This window comes from Lactuca virosa, chromosome 7 (assembly GCF_052849685.1).
Source record: "Lactuca virosa cultivar CGN04683 chromosome 7, Lactuca_virosa_CGN04683_v6, whole genome shotgun sequence".
Taxonomy (NCBI): Eukaryota; Viridiplantae; Streptophyta; class Magnoliopsida; order Asterales; family Asteraceae; genus Lactuca; species Lactuca virosa.
In genome coordinates, this window is record NC_136432.1 from 94,416,869 (window position 1) to 94,441,227 (window position 24,359).

Sequence of the window (24,359 nt, forward strand, 5' to 3'; positions counted from 1 at the left end):
GAGTCTTTCTTGAAAGAGAGCTCATATTCAAAGAGGACAGTGGGAGCACTATTGACCTTGAAGAAATTCAAGAGTCAGCCAATGAAGGAACCTTAGATGACACTAGCATTCAACCAGAGGAAACAGTTCCTGTTGAACCAATTGATAACTCATTACCTCTTAGAAGATCCACTAGGGTGAGTGTGCCACCTGAGTTGTATGGTTTTCATATTACTTCAGATGGTGACACATTCATAAGTGACAGAACACTAGTAAACTTAGATGAACCAGTCACTTATAAGGAAGCAATGGCAGGCCCAGAGGCTTCCAAGTGGAAAGAGGCAATGGACAGCGAGATTAAGTCCATGTATGACAACCAAGTTTGGAATTTGGTTGATAGTGCACCAGGTCGCAAGACAGTTGGGTGCAAATGGATCTTCAAGAAGAAGACAGACATGGATGGGAATGTGCACACATTCAAAGCTCGACTGGTTGCAAAAGGTTTCACTCAAACCCCAGGGGTTGACTATGATGAGACCTTCTCACCAGTAGCTAAGATTAAATCTATTAGGATATTGCTCGCCATAGCTGCCTTCCATGATTATGAAATCTGGCAGATGGATGTCAAAACTGCTTTCCTTAATGGGAAGTTGGCTGAAGATGTTTACATGAGTCAGCCAGAGGGTTTTGTTGATGCAAAGTTCCCCAATAGAGTGTGCAAGCTTGAGAAATCCATTTATGGATTGAAACAAGCATCTCGCAGTTGGAATCTTTGCTTCCATGAGAAAGTCAAAGAGTTTGGTTTCTCTAGAAGTGAAGATGAGTTTTGTGTGTATATCAAGGCTAGTGGGAGTATAGTAACTTTTCTGGTGTTATATGTCGATGACATATTACTCATTGGTAACGATGTTCCAACCTTGAAAGAAGTTAAGTCTTGGCTTGGAAAGTGTTTTGCCATGAAAGACCTTGGAGAAGCTACCTATATTCTTGGGATTAGAATATTGAGAGATAGAAAGAAGAGACTAATTGGACTTAGTCAGAGCACATACTTGGATAAGGTACTAAAGAGGTTTAGTATGGAAAATTCCAAGAAGGGAGAGCTACCTATCCAGAGCAATACCAAATTGAGTAAGACTCAATGCCCGAGTACAGATGTTGAAATAGATGACATGAGTCGTGTACCTTATGCTTCCGCTGTCGGATCGATCATGTACGCTATGACATGTACTCGCCCTGATGTGGCATTTGCTTTGAGCATGGTCAGTCGCTATCAGGGAAACCCAGGTAGAGCTCATTGGATAGCAGTTAAGAATATACTCAAGTATTTGCGAAGGACAAAGGACTGGGTTCTTGTGCTTGGTGGCAGTGATACTTTGAGAGTAGATGGTTACAGTGATGCCAGCTTTCAGACGGATAGAGATAACTTCCGTTCTCAGTCAGGCTGGGTGTTTTTACTGAATGGAGGAGCAGTTACTTGGAAGAGTTCCAAGCAAAATACGGTGGCTGATTCTACTTGTGAATCAGAGTACATAGCAGCAAGTGAAGCGTCGAAAGAAGCAGCTTGGTTGAGGAACTTCATCGGGGATCTCGGAGTTGTTCCAACCATCCAGGAGCCTATGGAACTGTTCTGCGATAATGAAGGAGCGGTTGCCTTGACAAAGGAACCAAGAGATCATGGTAAGACCAGACATATCGACAGAAAGTACCATTTCATCAGACATAGAGTAGAAGAAGGCCATCTTATAGTAAAGAGGGTGTCATCTGAAGATAACCTAGCAGATCCTCTCACAAAGGGTCTGAGTAGGGCTAAGCATATTCAGCATGCTCGGAGCATAGGACTGAAAGATGATATTAGTTTTAGTAGTTAGATTAGTTTTTGAAACTTGTAACAAAGTAAATGTAATTGACTTTTGGTGATTAAATAATAAAGTATTATTTATAAGTTTGGCTACTACCTTTTGTCAATTGTTTATTATTGTGTTTCATATTTTGCATGTTTTACTTCCTGAATAATGAGATTATTCAAACTCCACAGTCGCTCGTACTCTTGGAAGTAAGTAGTGAATTAAGACTGTCATGAATTGGATTGCAGATTGTCTAAGGATAGACATGGCAATAGAATTGCTGCAACGTTCATGAGTACTCAGAAATTGAGATTTGAGTATTGGATAAACCCTCGCTCAGAGTATTACTTCATGGAATTCATCACGAGTAATACTGAGACGATAATATCTTATAATCTTGAAACGAAGATATATGAGTTGTAATTTACAAGTCGGTTGTGCATTGGTGATACGAAAACGCATCAGTAACTTGGTGTTATAAAACGTATTGTCATGCATAATTTGATGAGTAAAAGATACAAGCATATGAGTCAACGTTTATTCGTTCCTTTTGCCCTAACAGGAAAAGCGATATCTGTGGGCCCCTCGATGATTTGGTGTTGACTTATGTGCTGGGCCCAGCCAGGACTAAATTGATGTGTTCGATTAGAAGTCCTACATCATCACAAATCAGGAATCGGGAAACATAGATTCTGGACAAACAGATTGATTACATTCCATGTCTTTTGTCTGGGGATATCAAGCAGAACGAAGGGTTATATGATCACTTATCTTAGGACACGTAACTGACTGGGTCAGAGTTCGGCAGCAGCTTTTTGGAAGCTACAATTTGCTGGTCAAATTTAGAAGGCATACTAGCAATTATAGTTACAGACTTATCCAAGTGGGAGACTGTTGGATTAGGTGTCTAAGCCCATAACTATAATTGGTATGTACTTGAATTGATAGCAGCACAGTCCTTTTGGGTTGCCCTCAACCTAGCAACTGGACAAGGAAATTATGAAAGGAGAGATATTAATTTATAAGATTAATAAATTAATATATATATATATATATATATATATATATATATATATATATATATATATATATATATAAATGATTTATTAATATGTTAATGGATTAATATATTAATTAGAAATCATTATGTTTAATTAATTGTTAGCCAGAAATTAATCAGAATTGATTTTGGGGTTAAAAGAATTAATTATAAGGTGCAGGGACTAGTTTGCAATTATCTAATAGTTGAGTGGAAGGCTCTAGAACCCCCTTGGAAGAGGGTGGACGAAATCTTTAGGGGAAACCCTAATGATTTCGTCCATAGGGGCTTGGATAAGGCCCTTGGGTTTGCTTAGGCCCTAAGCAAAGGATAACTAGGGTTTCCCTTAAACCCTAGATCCCTCAGCTATATAAGGAGCCTCCTGGTTCATGTTTTTGGTCACTCTTTCTTTTGAAGAAACCCTAAGGCCGAGATTTTGCATACTCCCTCTCCTCTCTCTCTTCTACTTTCCTTCTTGCTAGTTTGGGTGTGATTCCATTAGAGGCATTACACTTGTGGTGCTAAAGCTTCCAAGAAGATCAAGATCAAGATCAAGGGAATATCAATTGTTTGCTATAACAATTGAAAGGTATGTAAACCCTAAACCCTAGTTTGTTAATTTCGAAATTAGCCTCTCTCCTCTAGGGTTCTTGTTTTGCAATTCAAAGTTGTATGTTCAATAGTTAAAACATAGATCCAAAGTAGGTTGCATGTGAACTTAGGAATTGTTTCTAGTTTATTTGTTGTACCTAAAAACCCATCATTAAACGCATTCTTCCAGCCATTCATATCACAAATACAACAAACACTAATAATTGTTAAAAACATGTTACTTGCAATTAACTATCACTTTAAAATACATTCTGCCATAATAAAAACATTTTGCCAGAATACAAACATTCTAAAAGAATGGATTTATATAAATAAGTTCTGACAGAATACACACACATCCATTCACACCTCATACTCAACTTTCACATCATAATAGACTAATTTCTTCTAAAAAAACAACACCAATTTGATTTTTTTATACATTACAAGAGAGAAAAAGTAAAAAAAAACAAACACTAATGGTATCCTACTAAGAATTACAAGGTTAATAATGCATAGATTCTTCAAAATCTTGATATATATTCTGGTAGAATACATTGAATATGCCAGAATACATGGGTGTTTTAGCAATATTTGCTTAGAAATTTCATCCTTACCACAGACACAACTGGTCAAATATTTCACAAGCATGTTGATTGTAAAAATTACTAGAATGTATGTTTTAAATATGGAATTAGTCAATTACCGCATATCCAACCCACGGATCAAATCACAAGAAACAAATATAAATTTCACAGTACAAAATCAAGCAAATTAATAACACTTCAACATATAGTTCTTAACTTAATGATAAATCACTACATCAATAGTTTAGAAACCAGAGAGAACTTATGATACTTAGTGTATACTTCACGGTTTAATAGAAATTATGGACAATACAAGAAATATGATAATGTAAATTCATGTCCTCAAAAATGGTTGGAACACAATTCCTTCGAAAATTCAATAAAGATGCTGAAGCAAAAAGTAAAACCAAATAAATAAATTAAAGGATTTTTTAATTGGAAGAAATCCACATTTTAATGGGTTCTCAAATTGGACCAGCAATTTTATGCGTTTCTTTTTCTTTTTTTGGGACACAATTTAAAAGATATTGAAAAAGGGAGGCCATAGAGGGAAGACAAAAGCAGGAGGAAGACGCCACTAGACTTAGCGATATGAATTCAATTTTTTTTAGAAAAATAGCGTATCAATTAAAAAAGTAGAAACAATATGAAATTAGGGTTTACGTTCATTTAAGAAGAACATAGTCGGCACATATATCTATCACTGGTAGAATTAAAACAAAGCCCTTTTCCGGTGAAGATTGCTCTGACGAAGGTGTAGGTGACGATGGCAGGAACATTGATTCTGAAACCAATACCTGCTTTTAATCAAAATCAAAATCACCACCAATGTCCTGGAAATCGATTTCACAGAGGGTGGCTCGGTGGAATGTACAAACGAAACCCTACAGAGGGTGATGGTCGATGATTTTTGAGGTCGATCGTTTGAAGATAAAGAGGGGAGAAGACTAGGTTTTAGGAAGTTAACAAAACTACCATAATTAAATATGTAAAGATTACTATAATACCCTTAAATGATTTATTTAATGATTTATTATTTCCTCAATTCTTATTGGTGAATACATACACACAATAGTTGCTAGAAACATTTGAACCTAACTCTCTCTCTCTCTCTCTCTATATATATATATATATATATATATATATATTATGTTTTAAACTTTTAGTTTTAGATTTTAGACTTTATCCTTTTAGTATTTTATGTTTATTTTCAATAAACTGTTAATAGTGTTAAACTTTGATCTTTTAAACACTTTTATGTTTTTAGAATACTAGAATCCGTACTTTTTATTTTAGTATATTTATATTAGGTACAATACTATTTGTCGCAACGTACTTTCAATGGATTTTAACCCAAAAACTGAAGAAAAAAAAAGGAACTCATAAACCAACGGTTTAAACCGAAAACCCATAAACCCAACCCGAAAAACCAAACCATGCAAAAACTGAACCTATATGGTTTTAAAAACTGAAAAATCAACTTTCTACTGTTTGATATGGTTTTAGCCAAAAACTGACCCATGCTCATCCCTACTTTAAAATACCATATTCTATGGTTATTTCAGATTCTCCTCACACTGTTTCCTTCGGTTCGATTTTCTCATCAATATATTTCTCTCACAAAGTTCTGCATTACTCTTCTTCTTTTATTGTTTATGTGAAATATGTTGTGATGTTTTATTAATCTAGTCATTTAAATGTGATTTTAAACAATAGTCTTTTATTTATATTTTGCAAATTATCAAACTTAGTAATTTTAATGGCATAACGTTTTCATGTTATACTCCTGTTTGGGCATGTCCCCACCGAATCATGGGAAAATCTCCAGTGAATCTTGGGAAGATCACCAGCAAATTTCAGGACTATCCCTGGTATATCTTGAAAACGTCTCTTGAAAATCTTGGAAATACACCCATAAAATCTTAAGTATATTCCTAAGAAGTTTTGACATGAATCTTGAATGTCCTTAATTACAAAGTTATCAAAGTTATTACAACAGCTCGAAAAATCTTGAGCAAATCCTCAAAGGATTTCCTACTTATCTTGAAAAAGTCGCAAGATTTAACTAAAGATCCACATGAAGATTCTGGAAGAACATGAGAAAAAAAAAAGCCAGTGGAAATCACAGCAAGGAAAAACCACTAAGACTCTTTCAGGACTATTATGGAACATCAATCATGTTCTATCTCTCAAGAAGTTAAAAGGATTCGAAAAATATCACTAAAAATCCTAATTGTTAAGGTTTACAATAACAGTTTTAAACACTCTTGCTTCAAATCAAAGTACTATAAGAACAAAGCATTGTTATGTTTATCTCTCTAGAAACTATGCATGCCATCAAGAAAAATTAGTTAAAATTGTTAATTTTTAGACCTTAAACCCATTCTCAAAACTATTGCAAGTTTTTCATGAAATCCTTTACCAGGAAGTTTTTCTAATCTTTGCTGAGACCCCCTTTTTGAATGATTCATAACTTTGAATCCAGATTCTCGGTTATATAATATATAGGTTGTAAGTCCCTAATCTGCTTGTGTATCAATCAGATCCGTTTGATGGTGCGGAATCCCAATCAAACGGATGATGTCAGATCAAATAGAAGAGAAGGAGAAGAAGAATAATATGAATCTTGTATAGTATTGATTAGAATGAAGATCCGGATACAAGATTCACACACACTAACACACACTCTCTTCTCTCTCTCTTTCTCTCTCTAGAACACCTTGGATTTCACACACTTAAGCTCCTCTATTCTATGTGTTCATCAATCAATTCCTATATATATTAGCAAAATGGTATTTTGGACAATTAACTACATTTATAAATGGAAATTTTCAGATTTTTAGGGATAATTAATTCTCCTAATTTAAAAATCTGAATTTTTTTAATTAATTCAATTTTAATTCTAACACAATTTGTAAACATAACCGATTTTATTCTGTCAGAATATTTTTTTGTTAGAATGATGTTCTTTCAGAATTTTATTCTATTAGAATATTATTGAAGAATAACAAAAATCTTGAATTCGAAGTTGAAAAATAACAACATTCTAATATATTCTTATACATCCGAAGTTAAATACAAATTCATACATATTCTTACAGACTAAAAGCGTTATACATTTAATATAGTTATACATATTCTAAAAGAAGATAAAAAAAATGAATTAAATTCTTAAAAAATAACAACATTCTTAAATTGTGAGTATGATCAAACTTTATTCATCCTTCAAGTTATTCATATTAGGTCTTCAACGCATTCTTCCAGTCATTCCTATCACAAATACAACAAAAACTAATAATGGTTAAAAACATGTTACTTGCAATTAACTATCACTTTATATATTCTGGTAGAATACATATAATATGACAGAATACATAGAATACATTCTGGCAGAATACATAGATTTTATTCTGGCAGAATACATTCTGACAGAATACAAAGAATACATTCAAAAGTATCGTATTTACTGCTAATATTAATATACAATAACGAGGGACAATAGAAATTGGAATTTAAAATCACAAATTGAACCAAAATAATACACAGACAAATTAACTACCTTTTTAAACAATTACATAAAACATGTGTTGCTAGTAATTCTGACAGAATGCATACTACAAGGTTAAATTTGTTAGATTCTCTTTCAGGCATTTCAACAAACACTTGTTAGGCATTATCATCAAACAAGCCAAAATTGATCTAAAACAATTAATGAAGTTAGAATAATAATGTGGGTGCTAGGTGTGTATCAACAAAGACCATGATCCTTATAAATAGACAAAGAAATCATCAAAAAAGATGTTAAAAACCAATATGTGTATAACATATGAAATACAATCATGTAATCCTAAAACTGCAATGAAAAAAGATGGAGTCTTATGTATATGCATTTCATCGAACATTTAGAGGGCAAAATACATGTTATATGACAGAATACATATTACATAAAATATATGTTACTAGTAATTCTGACAGAATACATGTTATATGACAGAAACATTCTCGCAGAATATGGCATAATACATAGAACATAGAATACATTTTGACAAAATACATAGAATATGGCAGAATACATAGAATATAACAAAATTCATGTCTAAGATTACTAGAAACTATGTTTTAAATATGGAATTAGTCAATTACTGAGAATTTGGCTTGAAACATCTCTTATGCATTTTATGAAACACCTTCTGTGCATTATCCAATTGTCCTAGCTTTACCTTGAAATATAATGTCAAGGACCTTCAACAAGTTGTATTAAACACCAAACACCTTCATAACACTAGAAATTGAACCGAAAGCAGGAGAAAGATTCATGATATCATGGGAAATTGATAGAAATCGATTACAGATGTTGAGATAATCAGAAATCAAATGCAGCTATACCAAACTTGAATTAAGAGAACGTATATCCGAATCCACTAGTGAATTTTCAGAACTGGGAGATCTTAATTGGAAAGAACTTACCAGCTTGGTTCAAATAAAATGCAAAGAAATACATCCAAACAGATTGCAATCATCGATTTTTCAGAAATGGCGTTAACAAAATCATTTATCCAAAACCAAATACATAAAATCGATTAAATAAAAAAATGAATTCATTAGAAGAAAAAGAAACTTACAGGCTGATTGGAGAAGAAATTAATCCGTGGTCATAGGTCTGGAAACTTGATGATTGATAGTGGAGATTTTAGGGCTCGAACCGTGGAGAGTTTAGGGCTCAATGTGAATTGGAATTGGGCACCATTAGGGTTAATGTTTGTATTGTGTGTCAGGTTGATGATGGTCGACATGGTGGGTTTCTTCTCCTGATATCAGGAAGGAGTCGTTGGTGAAGATTGACGAAGCAATTTAAGGACGAATGGTGAGTGTTTTTCTAGGGTTAACTAACTAATTTCCCTGGACATTAAATGTTTTAAATATTTACCAAAATTGAATGTAGCCAAGATTACTGTTATACCCTTCTCTGATTAATTATTGAATTTATTTTTGCTTAATCTGTTTTCAGAATTATCTTCTATTATTTTGTCTATAAATAGAGTACTGTTTACTCCTTTTCGGTACTTCTTTTGAGGCGTATACAGAATAGTTCTATAACATCCGTCACTTGAGGTAATAATTATTTAAAATCTTTGTAATTACTTGTTTGGGTTATGAAATAAATATGTGGATTATGAGTTGGACCGTTAGCAAGTGGGCCGTCATGATTGGGCTACCCGAAGACGTACGTTGGGTGTAAGCTTGGCGTACGCGGGGCGTAGTGCATCATTGGATGTGGGGAGTTCATGCGCGTATGCACATCGTACGCAAGCAGACTTAAAACCTTAAATTTTAGGGTTTAATGCATATAAATACAACATTATGACTTAAACCCTAGACTCCTCACCAGCCTCTCAACCTCAAAAAAACCCTAGGAAGCCTAATACCCTCATCCTTGTGTGATTTTGGTCTAGTGAAGCTCATCTTGGTGGTTATAAGCTTGGAAGGAGAAAGAAGGAGTTAGTGAAGAAGAACTTGAGTATCTTGAGCTCAAGGATCCGAGATTACCTCACCAGTTGGCACTCGTTTGAGGTAAAAAGCTTCCAACTTGCCTCATGAATGCTTAGATCTATGTTAATGGAGTTTTGGACCTCTTTAGGTCCCAAGAATGGATTTTTATGGTTCAACTTCGTTTCTATGCTTAGGGTTGCCACCCTTAGTGCTAAATGTGTCCCAATATCAGTAAAGTTTCAATCTTTGAGATCCTTAGTGCTAAATGTGTCTCAAATCCGCGCACTTCCTGCCAATAAAAGAAACCGACAAGATGGAGAAGCTAACCAGGACATACATTAAAGAGATTGTACGATTGCATGGAGTGCATGGAGTGCCAATATTTATTATCTCCGATAAGGATAGTAGGTTTACCTCACGGTTTTGGCAATCACTGCAAAAGTCCTTGGGAACCAAACTCGACATGAGTACAGCGTACCATCCATAGACCGATGGGCAAAGTGAGAGAACCATTCAGACGCTGGAATACATGTTGAGAGCTTGTGTAATAGATTTTGGTAAAGCGTGGGATACCCATTTACCACTCATCGAATTCTCGTACAGCAATAGTTATCACACTAGCATCAAAGTTGCTCCGTTTGAAGCCCTCTATAGCCGTAAGTGCAGATCCCCTCTGTGCTGGGATAAAGTGGGTGATACGCAACTAGGAAAGAAACAAGTTCCTGATAGCTCCCTCACCGGTCCCGAGATCATACGAGAAACTACAGAGAAGATTGTCCAAATTCGAGAACGACTAAAAGCATCAAAGGACCGACAAAAGAGTTATGCGGATAAACGACGCAAGCCCTTTGAGTTCCAGGTTGGTGACCGCGTCTTGTTAAAGGTCTCACCTTGGAAAGGAATGATATGTTTTGGAAAACGTGGAAAACTAAATCCAAGGTACATCGGACCATTCGAGATTCTTGCTAGAATCAGCCCGGTGGCTTACAAACTCAAACTACCGCATGAACTCAGTAACATCCATCCCACCTTTCATGTATCTAATCTAAAGAAGTTTCTGTCCGACGAGACTCTTGGAATCCCACTCGATGAAATCAAGATAAACGAGAGCCTGCACTTCATAGAAGAACCTATGGAAATCATGGACAGGGAAATCAAGAGAACGAAACAAAGTCGTATACCAATAGTGAAGGTCCGCTGGATCGCTAACCGAGGACCCAAATTCACTTGGGAACGAGAAGACCAGATGAAACAAAAATACCCGCATCTTTTCCCTAGTTCATGAGTACCCACTTTAGAAATAATTTCGGGACGAAATTCTCTCTAACAGGGGGATAATGTAGCAACCGGTTATTTCGGGTCAATAAAAGTCAATCAAGTCAAACCAAAGTCAAAGCAAGTCAAGAATGTCAAACAAAAGTCAAATAATTAAAATTATTTGATTTAATAATGAAAATTCACATTACTTTTTGAGGTTTTCGGTTTGAGAATCTAAGTCATCACCTAAACCGAAAACACCTTTGTGAAACCATTTGGACTGAGAACCATAGGGACAGAGAACCCCTAGGCCGAGAACCTGCAAGACCGAAGACCTTGAGTTCTCGGTTGCTTTTTGGACCAAAATTAAGGTTCTTGGTTGGAGCTTTTAACCGAAATCAAGGATCTCGATTTGGAGGATAAGCCGAGAACACATTTCTAATCGGTGGCACACATCCCAAAATGATAAAATACACTTCCCTATGCAACTATCAAATCAATTTATATATATATATATATATATATATATATATATATATATATATATATATATATATATATATATATATATATATATATGCTCAAACTGAAATCACAAGCTCATTTCTCATTTCCAACATCGAAAAGTCTCCATTTTGCTCTCAAAGAACCGAATTCAATCTTCAAATCTTCAAAGTTTTGCCAAGAATATCTTCAAATCTTCAAACTTACGTCAATAACATATTCATATCTTCAAACATACCCAAGAACATTCAAGCTTACCCAGAAAAACATTCTTAACAAATAATTCTTAGGAATTATTTGGTAAGTTTCCTAAATATAACTAGTGTTTTTACTACGTATTCTTGATATATAACTAATTTACACACAATATCGTGTGTTAAACACTATTAGGATACAGCTATATACGGGTGTTCTAACCTGAGGATTTCCGCTATCACTTCATTAACCAGCCAAGAACACACTCGAGGTGAGCTCATACCCCTACAGTTTTCACGATTTTTATGTGTTTTAGGGGAGGGGGGGAATACATGTAAAACACAAGATAAATTGTGTTAATATACATATGAGTACCAATTTTATACAATAAAACTTTAACCCTTTTGTAACATGTCGAGCAAAAAGGGTATAATTATATAAACGAACATATAAAATTATTTTATTCCAACTTATTATCATGGCAAATTTGATAATAATATACAAAAAGGGTTCACCATTTCAACGAAACATTTATATAAACTATAATAGGTATAGTTTATGGAACATACACACTATTTTACCCGGTTGGGGGCATAGAAAATAATTATTTAAAAGAGTAATTATTTTTCCTACTATTTAAACATTTACATACAAACATTACAAGAAAAATGAATTTCACTACACTATACGTAAATCGTTAATATAGCTTTGTGAGACATTATCTTCAAGTACTTACATGAGTACCAACAAAATTCATGTATTATAACCAGAGTCTCCTGGAGGGAGAGCGTGATACTTGTGTATAGATCTATACGGGACTGACAATCCCGCACCTAAGCTGCTTGCAACAACTAGGCCGGCAGGTCTGGGGTGACAAATGTCGTACCGATTCTGACGCCTGAAGAACGTCGTATAGGCCATCTAGGTCATTAGCATGGTTATAATAACACACAACTTGGTATTAGTAATACGTTTTGTTTACATACATACCTTCAAATGATTTTAATTAGATAAAACTACACAATTTTACAGTACCGCTGGTAATTCCATAAACATACATGCAAAGGATTTTTACTACAGTACACTATATATATAGTACAATACTGCTTACATTTCGGTATCACATACATTCAAATAGTTTTATAAAGATATAAAACTACATTACACTATTTCCAAGTATTACGATATTCATACATTTTTGGTCTTAAGGTATTAAGACTACAAATCATTTTACAAGAAAATATTGGATTTTCTGGCAGCACACTCATACAATTTACAAAGAAAAACAACATATTTCTTATACAAACACTTATGAACTCACCATCTTAATTGTTGACACTCTCTTTTCAAAACCACTTGTAATCTCAGGAAATCAGTAGACAGGTACCTACACAGGTTTTGGTGAAGACGGAGCTTAGTGTTATTACGTCTTATATTTTTGTTGTATGCTTATGGAGTCAACCAATTATTCAAATACCATGTAAAAACTTATCAATTATCAATATAATGTTTGTATGCTTTGATCTCTATTATTCACTTGTTATGATACTGTACGTGACGTCATCCACCATCGGATGTTTCCGCCGTTTACTCGGTTCGGGGGTGTGACATTATCATTGTTTTCTTCTCTTCTGATGCCTTCTTTTTTCTCCTTCTCCGTCACTTATTTGTCATCCACCTTCATATACTCCCATATTTTTCTATCCATGTTTTTGTTCGTTTTTCATCTTAACAACCAGCAGAAACAAAAATACAACATAACTTCAATCTATAATCAAAATAAATCAATTAAAAGCTAGCCACACCACTTTTAGAAAAAATGGTTATCAAAGAAAACCAGGTGTTCATCAGCTTTGCCTGGGGCTGCTATGAATGTTTGGGTTGTTACATAAAACCGTGTCTAACAATCACTCTAAAATCATAAATAAGGGAAGATTGGGCAACAACTCAAATTAAAGGATGAGGAATTATAAAGAGAAAACAAGTTGATAGCACAAAAATTTGCTACCAGTATCATATAAAGTATATTTGGTACCAACTTGTGTAGTTGGTAAAAATGGGTAAAGATATATACCAATTTATTTTAATTTTCAATTATAACTAGATGGGAATAATGCGCGCCCGTTGGCGCTGACTCATTTTTTTTTTGTTTTTTCAGGTTGTATATGTACTGCAACATACCATTATATTGATGAAAATATATTTAACATACAATATATTTTTGGATAGGTCTAATATAGAAATTTAGGAAAGGAAGTAGTTGATGAAATGATTATTGTCCCTGCAATTACATATTCAGCATGGTTAAGTGTTTTAAATAACCACTCCATAATTAAAAAAAACAAAGATCGGTTAAAGAAAATACAAAGTGGGTAGGTCACCAGATTAGAGAGTGCAACGAGTATTAAAGCCCATAAGGTATCATCATCCACGGAAATCGATAAATAACTAAGCACTTGAAATAGATAAATAAATAAATGTCAAGATTATTGTACGGAAATAATTATATAAGATTGCAGTGTTGAAACTTAAAAGCACTCACTCACATTGCATTTTTCTTCTTGCTGCAAGGCATCCCACCAACCCCATATCAATAACAAAAAAAACAGAGGTTCATAAGGAAACACAACTGCAACCATGGAAGATGATGGAACTTTAGCAGCAGATGTAAGAACATTAAGTGTCCCCTTCACCAGAGGCTCTATCAATTGTGCCTAATAAAAATTGAGAAAAAGTTATATTAATTTCCACCAAATGATAAGTTAGGAACATACAACATATCTTAAAATGTAAGCATGGAATTTTGAGAGCAAAAGAAGGAAGAAACGAAAACCTATGGCTCAGACATTGAAAGCAGAACAGGAAATGCTATATGAAAGACACAAATCTATCATTTCATCACATTTGAATGTCAAAATTAAAACTATTTTGTCTAAATAAGTTAATTAAAACTATATTTTTGATTAAATTTGTATTTTAAAACCATTTCTTTAAGTTGAACATGCGAAAAAAGTCTTTTTAATGGAAAAGGAAGAATGAGTTGGAACATTACCTTTTTCGCCTAAAATATGGTAGCCCATCTTGTGTAGAGCATGAATTTAAATCAGGTTCTCCACTGAGCATAAAAGCAGGTGTTTGGATGGTAACATAATCTGAATCGTTGATGAGGCATCAGGCTACTATAACCAAAAAAGTCATAATTATCTAATATGAGCAGCTGATATATTGTATTTCAAAACCTGAAAAAAAGAATAACATACAACTATAAAACCACCATAAAATTTTGTGAAAATCTGTATACAAACATTGATTATATCCAAAGAGTAGGATCCAAAGATAAATCCATTAAGAATAATGTTATGCCATATGATATCATTGTACAAATTAAAAACTTTACATTCTTTTAATAACATAATCTGTCCAACAGTAAATCAAAAGAAAAGCATTATGTTACCATCCAAACACCATATTCCTAATCAACTACAATCACATGTAGGAGCAAGTAAGCAACTGGAAACTTTTTTACCTGCTAAGATGGAAAAGGGAAGACGTAGAAAACAGAAAGAAGAATAGTGCACAACCTACAGATTATGTTGTAGTTCCATCTGCTCCCCGCACTGATAATCAGAGAAACATAATGTATCAAAACTTAAAACAAATTTTCTATAGTTTTAAGCCAAAAGCCTATAATCAGAGTGCTGAAACATAAGTAAAAAAAATTTACCTGAACATCTGATAGCTTTCCCTGACATTTCATTAGCAAATCAATTAGGCATTAGTGGACTGTGAGAGGCAAATATGCTCTGTGATTATACATACCCTGAACAACAACTTATTCAACTTGCATATTTAAGAACAAAAGTAGAAATAAATATTTCATACTCTGAAAATCAAAATATAATTAAAATAAAAACATTTATGTAAAATATTAAACATGCCGATGAACATCTGTTGCCAGTCGAATTGAATCATACATCATGTTTTCTAATCTCTCCAAATCAGATGTAGTCCTCCATAAAACTTTGTTTTACACGAAGATCAGGTGAACATTAATTGCTATAAAATAAGAGATACCTGCCCTCTACTGAGTTTTCATTTTCCTCTTGAAAACGTTAAACTTTGTTCTCCGGTTCATGGGTATGAGCCTATCCAACCATATAGAACTCTCTTTTTTAATGATCGTGAACATGCAGCAGACTCCATGTTGTTGATCATTCTTTTTTGCCTCGTTTCTAGTCATCCATAATGAATTGAGCTTCAAAGTACCTATAAGAATTTAGAATGTCATCAAATTAAAAGGGTATATATGGAAATAAATATCGACCAAATGTAACCTCGGAATTGTGACCTCTAAAAAGAATAACGTACAAAATGAAATTACTACTCGGCCTGAAGATGTTTTGTTTTGGGTTTACCGATGCTTCCTCTTCTGATTTTTCTTTCCACCATACGGCTTAACCTGCTCTTGGTTATTTGCACTGGTATCTCCTCCAAATGTAATATCCTAACATATAAACAAAGTCAATTATTAATTACATGGTTTTAGATTTCCTCAAACGATGATTACTTATGATTTCTGAATATTTGAACTACTTTCTTTTCAGGGCATCAAAAATACGAAATACAATTATGATTTTTTTACGGTATCATATAAAAGTATAATTTTTTTTTTTAAGTTTTACTAACTTACAAACTCACCTTACAGCAAAAAGTTTATATATTTCTTTCTCTTAAAGGCTTTCATTCTAATGAAATGATTTCTTGACAAATGAAACATATTTTTTAAATTCTAATGGAGTGAACCATCCGGTTCTTTCCTATATTGCACAATATCAAACATTGCCTACTTCTAGCAAGTTACTATCATAGAGTGATATGGATCAATACATTGTTCAGGTGGTAAGTCGGCCGTAGTGGACCCAAAAGTTTGGTTTACTTGAATTTTGCCACATCCCTTTTCCCCTCTTCTCCAAATCTGTTACTATTACTACACTGTAGGTAGTTGGTAATTGTCAGATTCTGTATAACATCGCAACAGAAGTTCATGAAAAAAGATATAAAAATTTAAACATGTTGCAGAGAACCCCAAAACTTTGGGTAAAGAATAGATGAAGGATGTGACTTTAATCAAAAATTCAAAAAAATGAGTTTAAATTCTAAAATTTGGCGAAATTAGGGTCAAAATAAAGTAATTTAAAGATCCAGGGTGGCTTTTAAGCTGGTCAGCTGCAGTGCACAAGTCCGCAGGTGTCCTTGCAACTGTCATCAAGACAAATAAGACCAATACATACATGGTTCCATCCATGACTGAATAACAACCCGTTCAAAGGAGTGAAGATGGATTTGAGAAACTTACTCAGAGATGTCGAACATATGATGGTTGAAGGCCGCCGGGTAGGGCGCTTTCACCAGAACCTCAACGCACCGGCGACAGTATGACGGTGCACTTTGTGTTTGCTTGTGGTATAGCCAAAAAGAGGAAGCAACAGTTGGTGGCGGCTGCTTGTTTGCTGAGAAAAAAAGGGGCGCGCCGGTGGAATTACTTTGCCCTAAAAACTGGGGACTTCACCTGAGACGTCAATTCGACGATTTGATGTCCATACATAACAACAGTGGAGGTGAGAGGAGAAGCAGAAGCGGAATTTCTAAGACAAAGGAAGAGTTGTGAGAGGCAGTTATCGACAGAGCGATGTATCGATTGACGGATGATTTACAGAATTGGAAGGAGAAGGGTAAGAATCGCCTTGAAGGGATGCAGAAGAAAAAAAAGCGGTGGAAGCTCTATCTGATTGAATACAATGGCAGTGGAAAAAGATACAATTGAGGGTGAGTAAGCAAGGAAAAAAAGGGGAAGAAGGCACGTATCTGTTGTGTCAGAAGCTGACGGTGCTGACGGTGGTGGAATAAAGCGCGAAGTTGGAACCAAAGAAAAGAAAACAACGAAAGCAAAACTCTAAGTGTCAAAATAACGAAAACTTAAACTTCCGTGGCCAAACATGAAAGAGAAACTGTTCCCCAACTTTTTAAGCTTTTATGTTATATATATAATAGTTAAAAGACCAACAAATGAAATTCAGTTAGTTTTTTTTTTTTTTTTTTTTTAATGTGGTAATAACTATTGACTACGAATAAATGGCTAATACCATGCTTTTAAATTTGTAAACAATAAACACACATGACAAATTGAAATATACGATTATATATAAGAAATGAATTGGTTCCGTACCAAACGTATTGGCTGCAAACTTTCTTGGTTTACTTAATAGCATGTTGGTTAGTCTTTTGTGGTACAAATTTGATAGTCCTATTCATTTATATAATAAATATAAAGGTTAGTTTAGGTTAAGGGATTTAAGCAGCAAATTGATTTAAATATACAAACAAATATTGGTATTTCATGCCAAAAAAGAATGATTAAAAGTACAATACTTAGAGTCAATCGGAATATCGGTCGTCTCTGTAAGCAAACGGCTCCATATATGATGTTTTATAGTCGCTCTGATGAGATTTTCTCCATCCATGTAAATCTATGACAGTGTGATATAAAGATTAATCAGTATTTGCAGCTTAATCTTGATGAAAAGCATCTGCTCAATGTGGGACTTACCTTTACGTGGAATGGTATCACCAACTAACATATTTAACCAATCAGGGGTGGTTGACTTGAAGTAATCGCGACGACAGAGATAGTAGGCTCCTGTGGTCAGCTCAAATTCAGATAGATCTCCTCCGATAACTTCTACCTCTTTCTTGTAATCTTTGTAGTATTTTGGCTCTACTTCATCATCATCCATGAACACAAGGCTGACACCACACCTGCTTACCATCCATCCATCCCCCACAATGATGGACACATTGATTTCATCACCAGCGTCTAAAATGTTCCCAATGGGCCAATAGCTAAACCACACAGCATCTTCTCCAACTTCCACATTGGCATAGATCACAGGGTTATACATCCAAGTAAGGCCCTTGCTTGTATTGCTGACTTTGGCAAACAAAGCCCGCGTATATTTATCCCTGTATGCTGCAGATAAAGATATGCCTGATCCTCTGTATGAGGCGGTTATGTTTAATCCACGGATTCTGCCATTCTCAGGACAAGAAGGCACACGAAAGGATAAGAATGCAGACGATGACATATATTCGGGCGTTGGCATGCTTTGATCCCTTATGCGTGCCAGATATGTGCTCATTATACCATATTCATACAGCACCTGGTCAAACAAATAGAAGAAATATCAAATTATTCATAAATAAATCAGTTTTTTTTGTTGGTAAAAAGATATGTTTTTTTTTGTTGTGCTTATTCATGCATGCAGGAGAGAGAGAAAGGTACCGCTCTATGCGAACGGTATGTTGTGAAATCATCACATATGTGCATCTCCTTAGTATCATGATATCCTTTGATCCATTTCATATGTCCTAAATCTGCTTCATCAAGATATTCTAACGGCACCAATTTGAAAAGGCCTTGAATTTCATACAAGTTTCCACAACCTAGATATTCAAATTTCCGCAATCTGAACCCAGCGGATTCAAATGTTATTTTCTCCAGTGAAGAACACCAAGATGTACACAGCTCTTCTAGAGTACTTGGGAGACAAAGGAGGGATTTTATATTTGGACAACTACTCACATCGAGTACCCGAAGCATTTTAAGATTGGTAAGGGGCGTTAACGGATTACTGCAGCGATAGAGAAACAAAAGCTTTAACGAGTCTGGAAAGGGTACCAACAATGATGCTGGCATTCCTTCATCTTTCCAAGGTTGATTACACCCTCCAAAGTCCAGTAGAGAAAGCTTCTTAAGACCTCTGATGGTTTCCAAAACATGAGTCAGACTGAGACGGAAACAATACGAGAGAATCAAAGTCTCGAGATTAGGAAGTCGGGAAAGATGGCGGATATTGACAAGATTGAAGGACCATTTAAGATTTAGGATCTTCAGCGAATTAAGAACCTATTCAAAGAATACAAACATAAGGTGTTAGAAAGTTGGGAAGCTAAAAGGTCATGTGACAAACAAGACATCAAATTCCTACCATGGGCGGTTCAAACTTTTCCACAAATCCATAGCTCATGTGTATAGCCACCAAGCTGCTCCCAAATAAGCTGGAGGGTATTTTTTTCAAACGAAAACTCGTCCAATACAACCATCTCAATTCTGGAAAATTCTTGTAGGACCCCTTGAGTTCCACATGTTCTAGCTTGAGCAATTTCAGTTTGTCCATTTTTGCAAGTGTAGCTGTATCAAGGGTTGATGGCTGCAAATTTAGGATTAAGTTAGTTAATTAGTACATAAAATATACTGAAATATGAGTACCACAGTCATTCACGTCTTTGGCTTACATTTGATGTAATCCCTTCCTCGAGCTTTTGCATGTCAAGTGCTAGACCTTCAATTGTTTTAGAACCCTAATGAAAGATATGAAATAAGAAAAGGCAAATTAACATAGGAGGTTGTGAAAGGGAAAGGAAGTGTAAAGATCCACATAATTAAGAAACATCATACCTTTCCGTTTCTCAACAAACGGTAAGATTCATCATTTTGTGAGACTCTACTACGTTTTGCAGGATCTTTGTTCTCTTTAAGGACTATGTTTCTTGCCATCTCTTGAAGCAGTTGATGCACCATCACTTTTTTACTTGGTGAGATGGTAAGAAGGCATCTATTAATGAGGGTCCTGATCCCAGCCTTTGCTTGCCAGTCATGCTCCAATATCTTTGCCACATAACCCTCATATTCACCAACAAAGAAAAAAACAATGTGCAGAAACAACTCTTTGTTACTGGCATGTGGTAGTGAGTCAAAGCTCTTTTGTAGTATACCTTGGATTTTACAATCAAGATCTCCTTTTAATGAATTCAGTGAGTTCAATGTACTTCTCCAAACCCCTATCATACTATTTTTCTCCCTTGGCACTTCAGCATCAGAAAATAGAGAAGAACCCAATACTTTAAGAGCTAGTGGGTTTCCACCACAATACTTTGCTAACTGAACTGCGAGCTCCTTGAAACCTTCCATAGGAATTTTGGATCCAAATGCATGGAAACTCAAAAGCTGTAATGATTCATCATCATTCAACAATTCGGATTTTTGCACCTCGCACTTCCAAGATATGGACCTGAACCATGCACGTATATCTAAAAGCCTAGTTGTTATTATGATCTTGCTTTGGGTATGACAAGCCCTTGTTCCAAGTAAAGCGTCTAATTGGTCATGTTCATCAATATCATCAAGAATAATAATCGCCCTTTTCACTTGTAAGGCATCCTCAACCTTCCTTGTCCCTGCAGATACACTAGATATACTTGCAATATTGTTTCCACCTAGAATGTCTGTGAGAAGTTGTTTCTGTAGCCCAAGCAAACCATCAGACTGTTTAGAGTGCTTTCCAATCTCTTCAAGGTAACTGCTGCTTCCAAATTTTTGCTTGTTTGAGTTGTAAATGAATTGGGCCAGAGTCGTCTTGCCACTACCTCCCATGCCACAAATTGCTAGAACGTTATCACCAGATTGCTCTTTTTCCAACCAAGAGTTGATAGCTATAGCTCGAGAATCTATTCCAATTAGATGAGCTGGAGTAGTAACTAGTTTCAAATCTAGTTTACAGTCAATTGTATCAACCACTTTTGCGATAAACTCTGTTTCAGACCTGCAAGAAAAGAATAAAGAAAATGAGCACATTCTATTCACTTCTCACTCATTATTTCACATCATATACATATGCGTGAATAGAATGGCATAATGTGTATACATAAGTAACTGAACAGCTATTTGTCCGCTCAAGTAAAATTGTAATCTTCACTATAAAGAAAGTTCAGTTATCATGCCAAATGTGTCCGGAGACAAGGAGCTAAGCAAATGAAGTATGTGCAAAAGTAAACCAACAACTTAGACTACTATGGAAAAGGCCATACAATAACATGCCATGAAATAAACACACAGCTAAGCCTCCAATCATCAATCTGGTTTTGCTCTTTGCATAAATTTAAAGCAATGTGAGCGAAAGAAAAATTCATGATTTGATGTTTTTAAGATGTATACCTGAATTCGATCATCTGCTAGGTAAAATTACGATTCCTTATCATATTTAACAATCTCAGTTGAACTAATCAAAAGGAGTTTTAAAGGATTAAACAATAAAAACGAATACAGAAAGCATACCCCGAATAAACCATTCCTGTCAAATTAGCAACCTCTGAAAGGGCTACCTTCCATCGATTGACATTATACTCTGTCCATTTTGACCCTTCTACTCCTTCCTCTACTTCTATTGCAAAACGTCGTCTGTGGTTCCTAACATCTGAGGGATCGACATGGTAAAACACCGGTAAAACAAAATGATTTATGCTCCGCCTTTGCTCAAGGATCAAAACAAGCTCGTCAAGGCACCAGCTGGAATTCGCATACTTCTCTGATAATACAACTATAGAAGCTCTAGACTCTTTGATTCCTCTCTCAATTTCAGACTTGAGTTGTTGACCTCTGTCGATATTATCATTATCCCTAAAAGTGCGAACTCCTGCTCGTTTTAAAGCTGCATAGAGATGATCTGTAAATGAATTACGATTATCTTCACCTCTAAAGCTTAAAAAAACGTCATGGCAGCTGGTATGATTTAGCAGAGAAGAAGAAGATGATGATGAAGCAGACGCCATTGAAATTAGTGAGATGAGAGAACAAAGAGGAGTATAAAGGCATCAAAGTCAACATCTCCGGTCTCCGGAGAACTAGAGGTGTTAGGTGAAGTTGGGTTGTCGTTTTGGCACATTACCTTTTCCACGCCTTTGTTAAGTAAAATTAAAAATTAATTAGTCATTGTTTAAGATTTTTTTTTTCTGACGTTTGAACTTTACCAAAAAATCTAATATTTTAAATGTCCTCGTAATAATGTATTGGAAAATTAAATAATCTAATCTTCTTTTTTGTTGGCTTTTTAAACAAATAACCGGTTTCTTTTTGTAATAATCCACTTCATACTATATGGATCCAGCCCGATCCATTCAACAGGTTCCAGAATACCTATTTCGGCATGTTCCCGAAGAAAAAGTATAAAACCTTTATTTCGGATTTTAATCTGAAATATTTTTTATATTTCGGAGTAAAGAAGCAAAGAAGATATGACGTATGATTCCGATGATTTGATGGTTTTATAGGTAAGTTTTTCCGATGATTTGATGGTTTTATGGGTAAGTTTTTCATTCCTATAATTTTAGTTGTTTATTTATACGATTAGTAGTGTAAAATAGTTACTCCAGAACACGAAGAATGCTTCCGGAATACGAAGTAAATCATAATTATATGTTCAATTTTTAGCTAATTTAATATTATGACCAACCCAAAACTAGTTTAATTACTGTTTTAAGCTATTATCCATCGAAATTTTTTTATTTTTAAAAGAGATAAAAACTATATGTCCATCAAACACAAGTCACCAAAAACGTTGTTTTACAACCATATCAAATCAGAGTAATAAAGTCAGAGTATCTCTCCAAACATGAAAACTACTGGATGATGTGTACATTTACGCATTTCCCTTCTCCTAATCCAATGAAGTACTTGAAACATTTAAATCAACAATTGTAAGTTATAGCTTAGTGAGTTCCCCAAAATACTTCACACAACAATACGCGTTTGTTTTAAATACATTAATTAAAAAATTAATTAGTCATTGTTTAAGATATTCTTGTTATGTTTGAAGTTTCTTTATAAAAAAATCTAATATTTTTATAAAAAAAAAAAATTAATATTTCAAATGTCTTAGGTGTTCTTTTTTTTTTAAACTTATTCGGGCTATATTTTGTTGTCTGGCGCAGCACATGCGGAGCATTTGCCCTCTTGAAGCTGTTTCTCTTTTGGAAGGCTTTCAGACTACAAAACATCTGCGCGGCGCAGCATTTGACTTGCCTCTTCAACTTTCATTTTTTCCAAGTGATTTTTTTTAGAAATTTGGTATAGCTTATTTTTTAAAAAACTTTGATTTTTTTTTTTAACTTTGATTTTTTTTTATAAAAAATTGATTTACGGATTTGATACAATTTCTTTTTATATTTTCCATAATTTTTTATAACTTGATTTTTTTTAAATATACTTTGATTTTTTTAATTTTTTTACCGTTTCTGTTAATAATATTTTCAATTTTGGTTGCATCTTTTTTAACATTGTAATTCTTTTACGAACTTTGTAGACATTCTTTGTAATATTTTCTTAATTTTTTTCATTATTTTCTTTTTTATGTTTTTTAAAATTAATTTTTTTTCTAGAATAAAACTGATAACTTCTTTTACATTTTTTTTAGAAATTTTATATTTTTGTTTTTTTACATGTTCTTTTTAATATTCTTTAAATGTTTTAAAACTAGAATTATTGAAATTTTGGTGTTAGATAACTATTTTCAGTTTGTAAAATTAGTTTATTTAAATTTCAGTTTACTGTAACAGTCTGCAGATGTTAGAAAACAAACATGTTTGGTCAACCTCTTCTGCTGCAGAGGGTTTGGTCAACCTCTTCTGCTGCAGAGGGTTGCAGAGGTGGTCTTCAGACTTCATGAATTTTCGCTTCGAAAAAACAAACAACACCTTATTTAATGGTCGTAGTGTGTTGCTGCTTTGGTCTTGTTGTGATTTTAGCTTCTTGTTATCCCCTTTTGTTTGTTTATGAAATTGTGTTGTTAAAAAAAATATTTAGATTTAAAATAAAAAATAACTTTATTCTAAATAATCAGTGAAATGCTATATCTTTTAAAAATTAACACATATTCATAAATTATTTAAGTATTTTGTATTGATACATGACTTAAGAAAATCATATCTTCATTACAAACAGGATTATAAAGACATCAAAATCAATATATATATATATATATA

At 34.3% G+C, this 24,359-nt stretch overlaps 1 protein-coding gene across 4 annotated transcripts; it reads right to left on the bottom strand.

Moving 5' to 3' along the window:
* Positions 1 to 13,718: 13,718 nt before the first annotated feature.
* Positions 13,719 to 22,249, bottom strand: LOC145124048 (disease resistance protein RPV1-like). 4 transcript variants are annotated; one of them, XR_013715488.1, is made up of 16 exons: positions 21,658 to 22,249; positions 20,002 to 21,145; positions 19,839 to 19,904; positions 19,532 to 19,753; positions 18,826 to 19,449; positions 18,094 to 18,703; positions 17,916 to 18,013; positions 17,713 to 17,790; positions 16,374 to 16,478; positions 15,855 to 15,990; positions 15,561 to 15,752; positions 15,211 to 15,306; positions 15,013 to 15,103; positions 14,539 to 14,725; positions 14,033 to 14,200; positions 13,719 to 13,941 (listed from the first exon to the last, which is right to left on the bottom strand). XR_013715488.1 is itself a non-coding variant. In XM_079059263.1 (8 exons), the coding sequence occupies exons 1-7, from the start codon at positions 22,149 to 22,151 to the stop codon at positions 17,922 to 17,924; spliced, it is 3,252 nt and encodes a 1,083-aa protein (XP_078915389.1). In that variant the 5' UTR covers positions 22,152 to 22,249; the 3' UTR covers positions 17,643 to 17,790; positions 17,916 to 17,921. The 4 variants fall into 4 exon arrangements, 2 of the variants coding, with proteins under 2 accessions (XP_078915389.1, XP_078915390.1); XR_013715489.1 differs by lacking the exon at positions 16,374 to 16,478 and having other exon boundaries at positions 13,720 to 13,941; XM_079059263.1 differs by lacking the exons at positions 13,719 to 13,941; positions 14,033 to 14,200; positions 14,539 to 14,725; ... (3 more) ...; positions 15,855 to 15,990; positions 16,374 to 16,478 and having other exon boundaries at positions 17,643 to 17,790.
* Between the last annotated feature and the right edge of the window lie 2,110 nt (positions 22,250 to 24,359).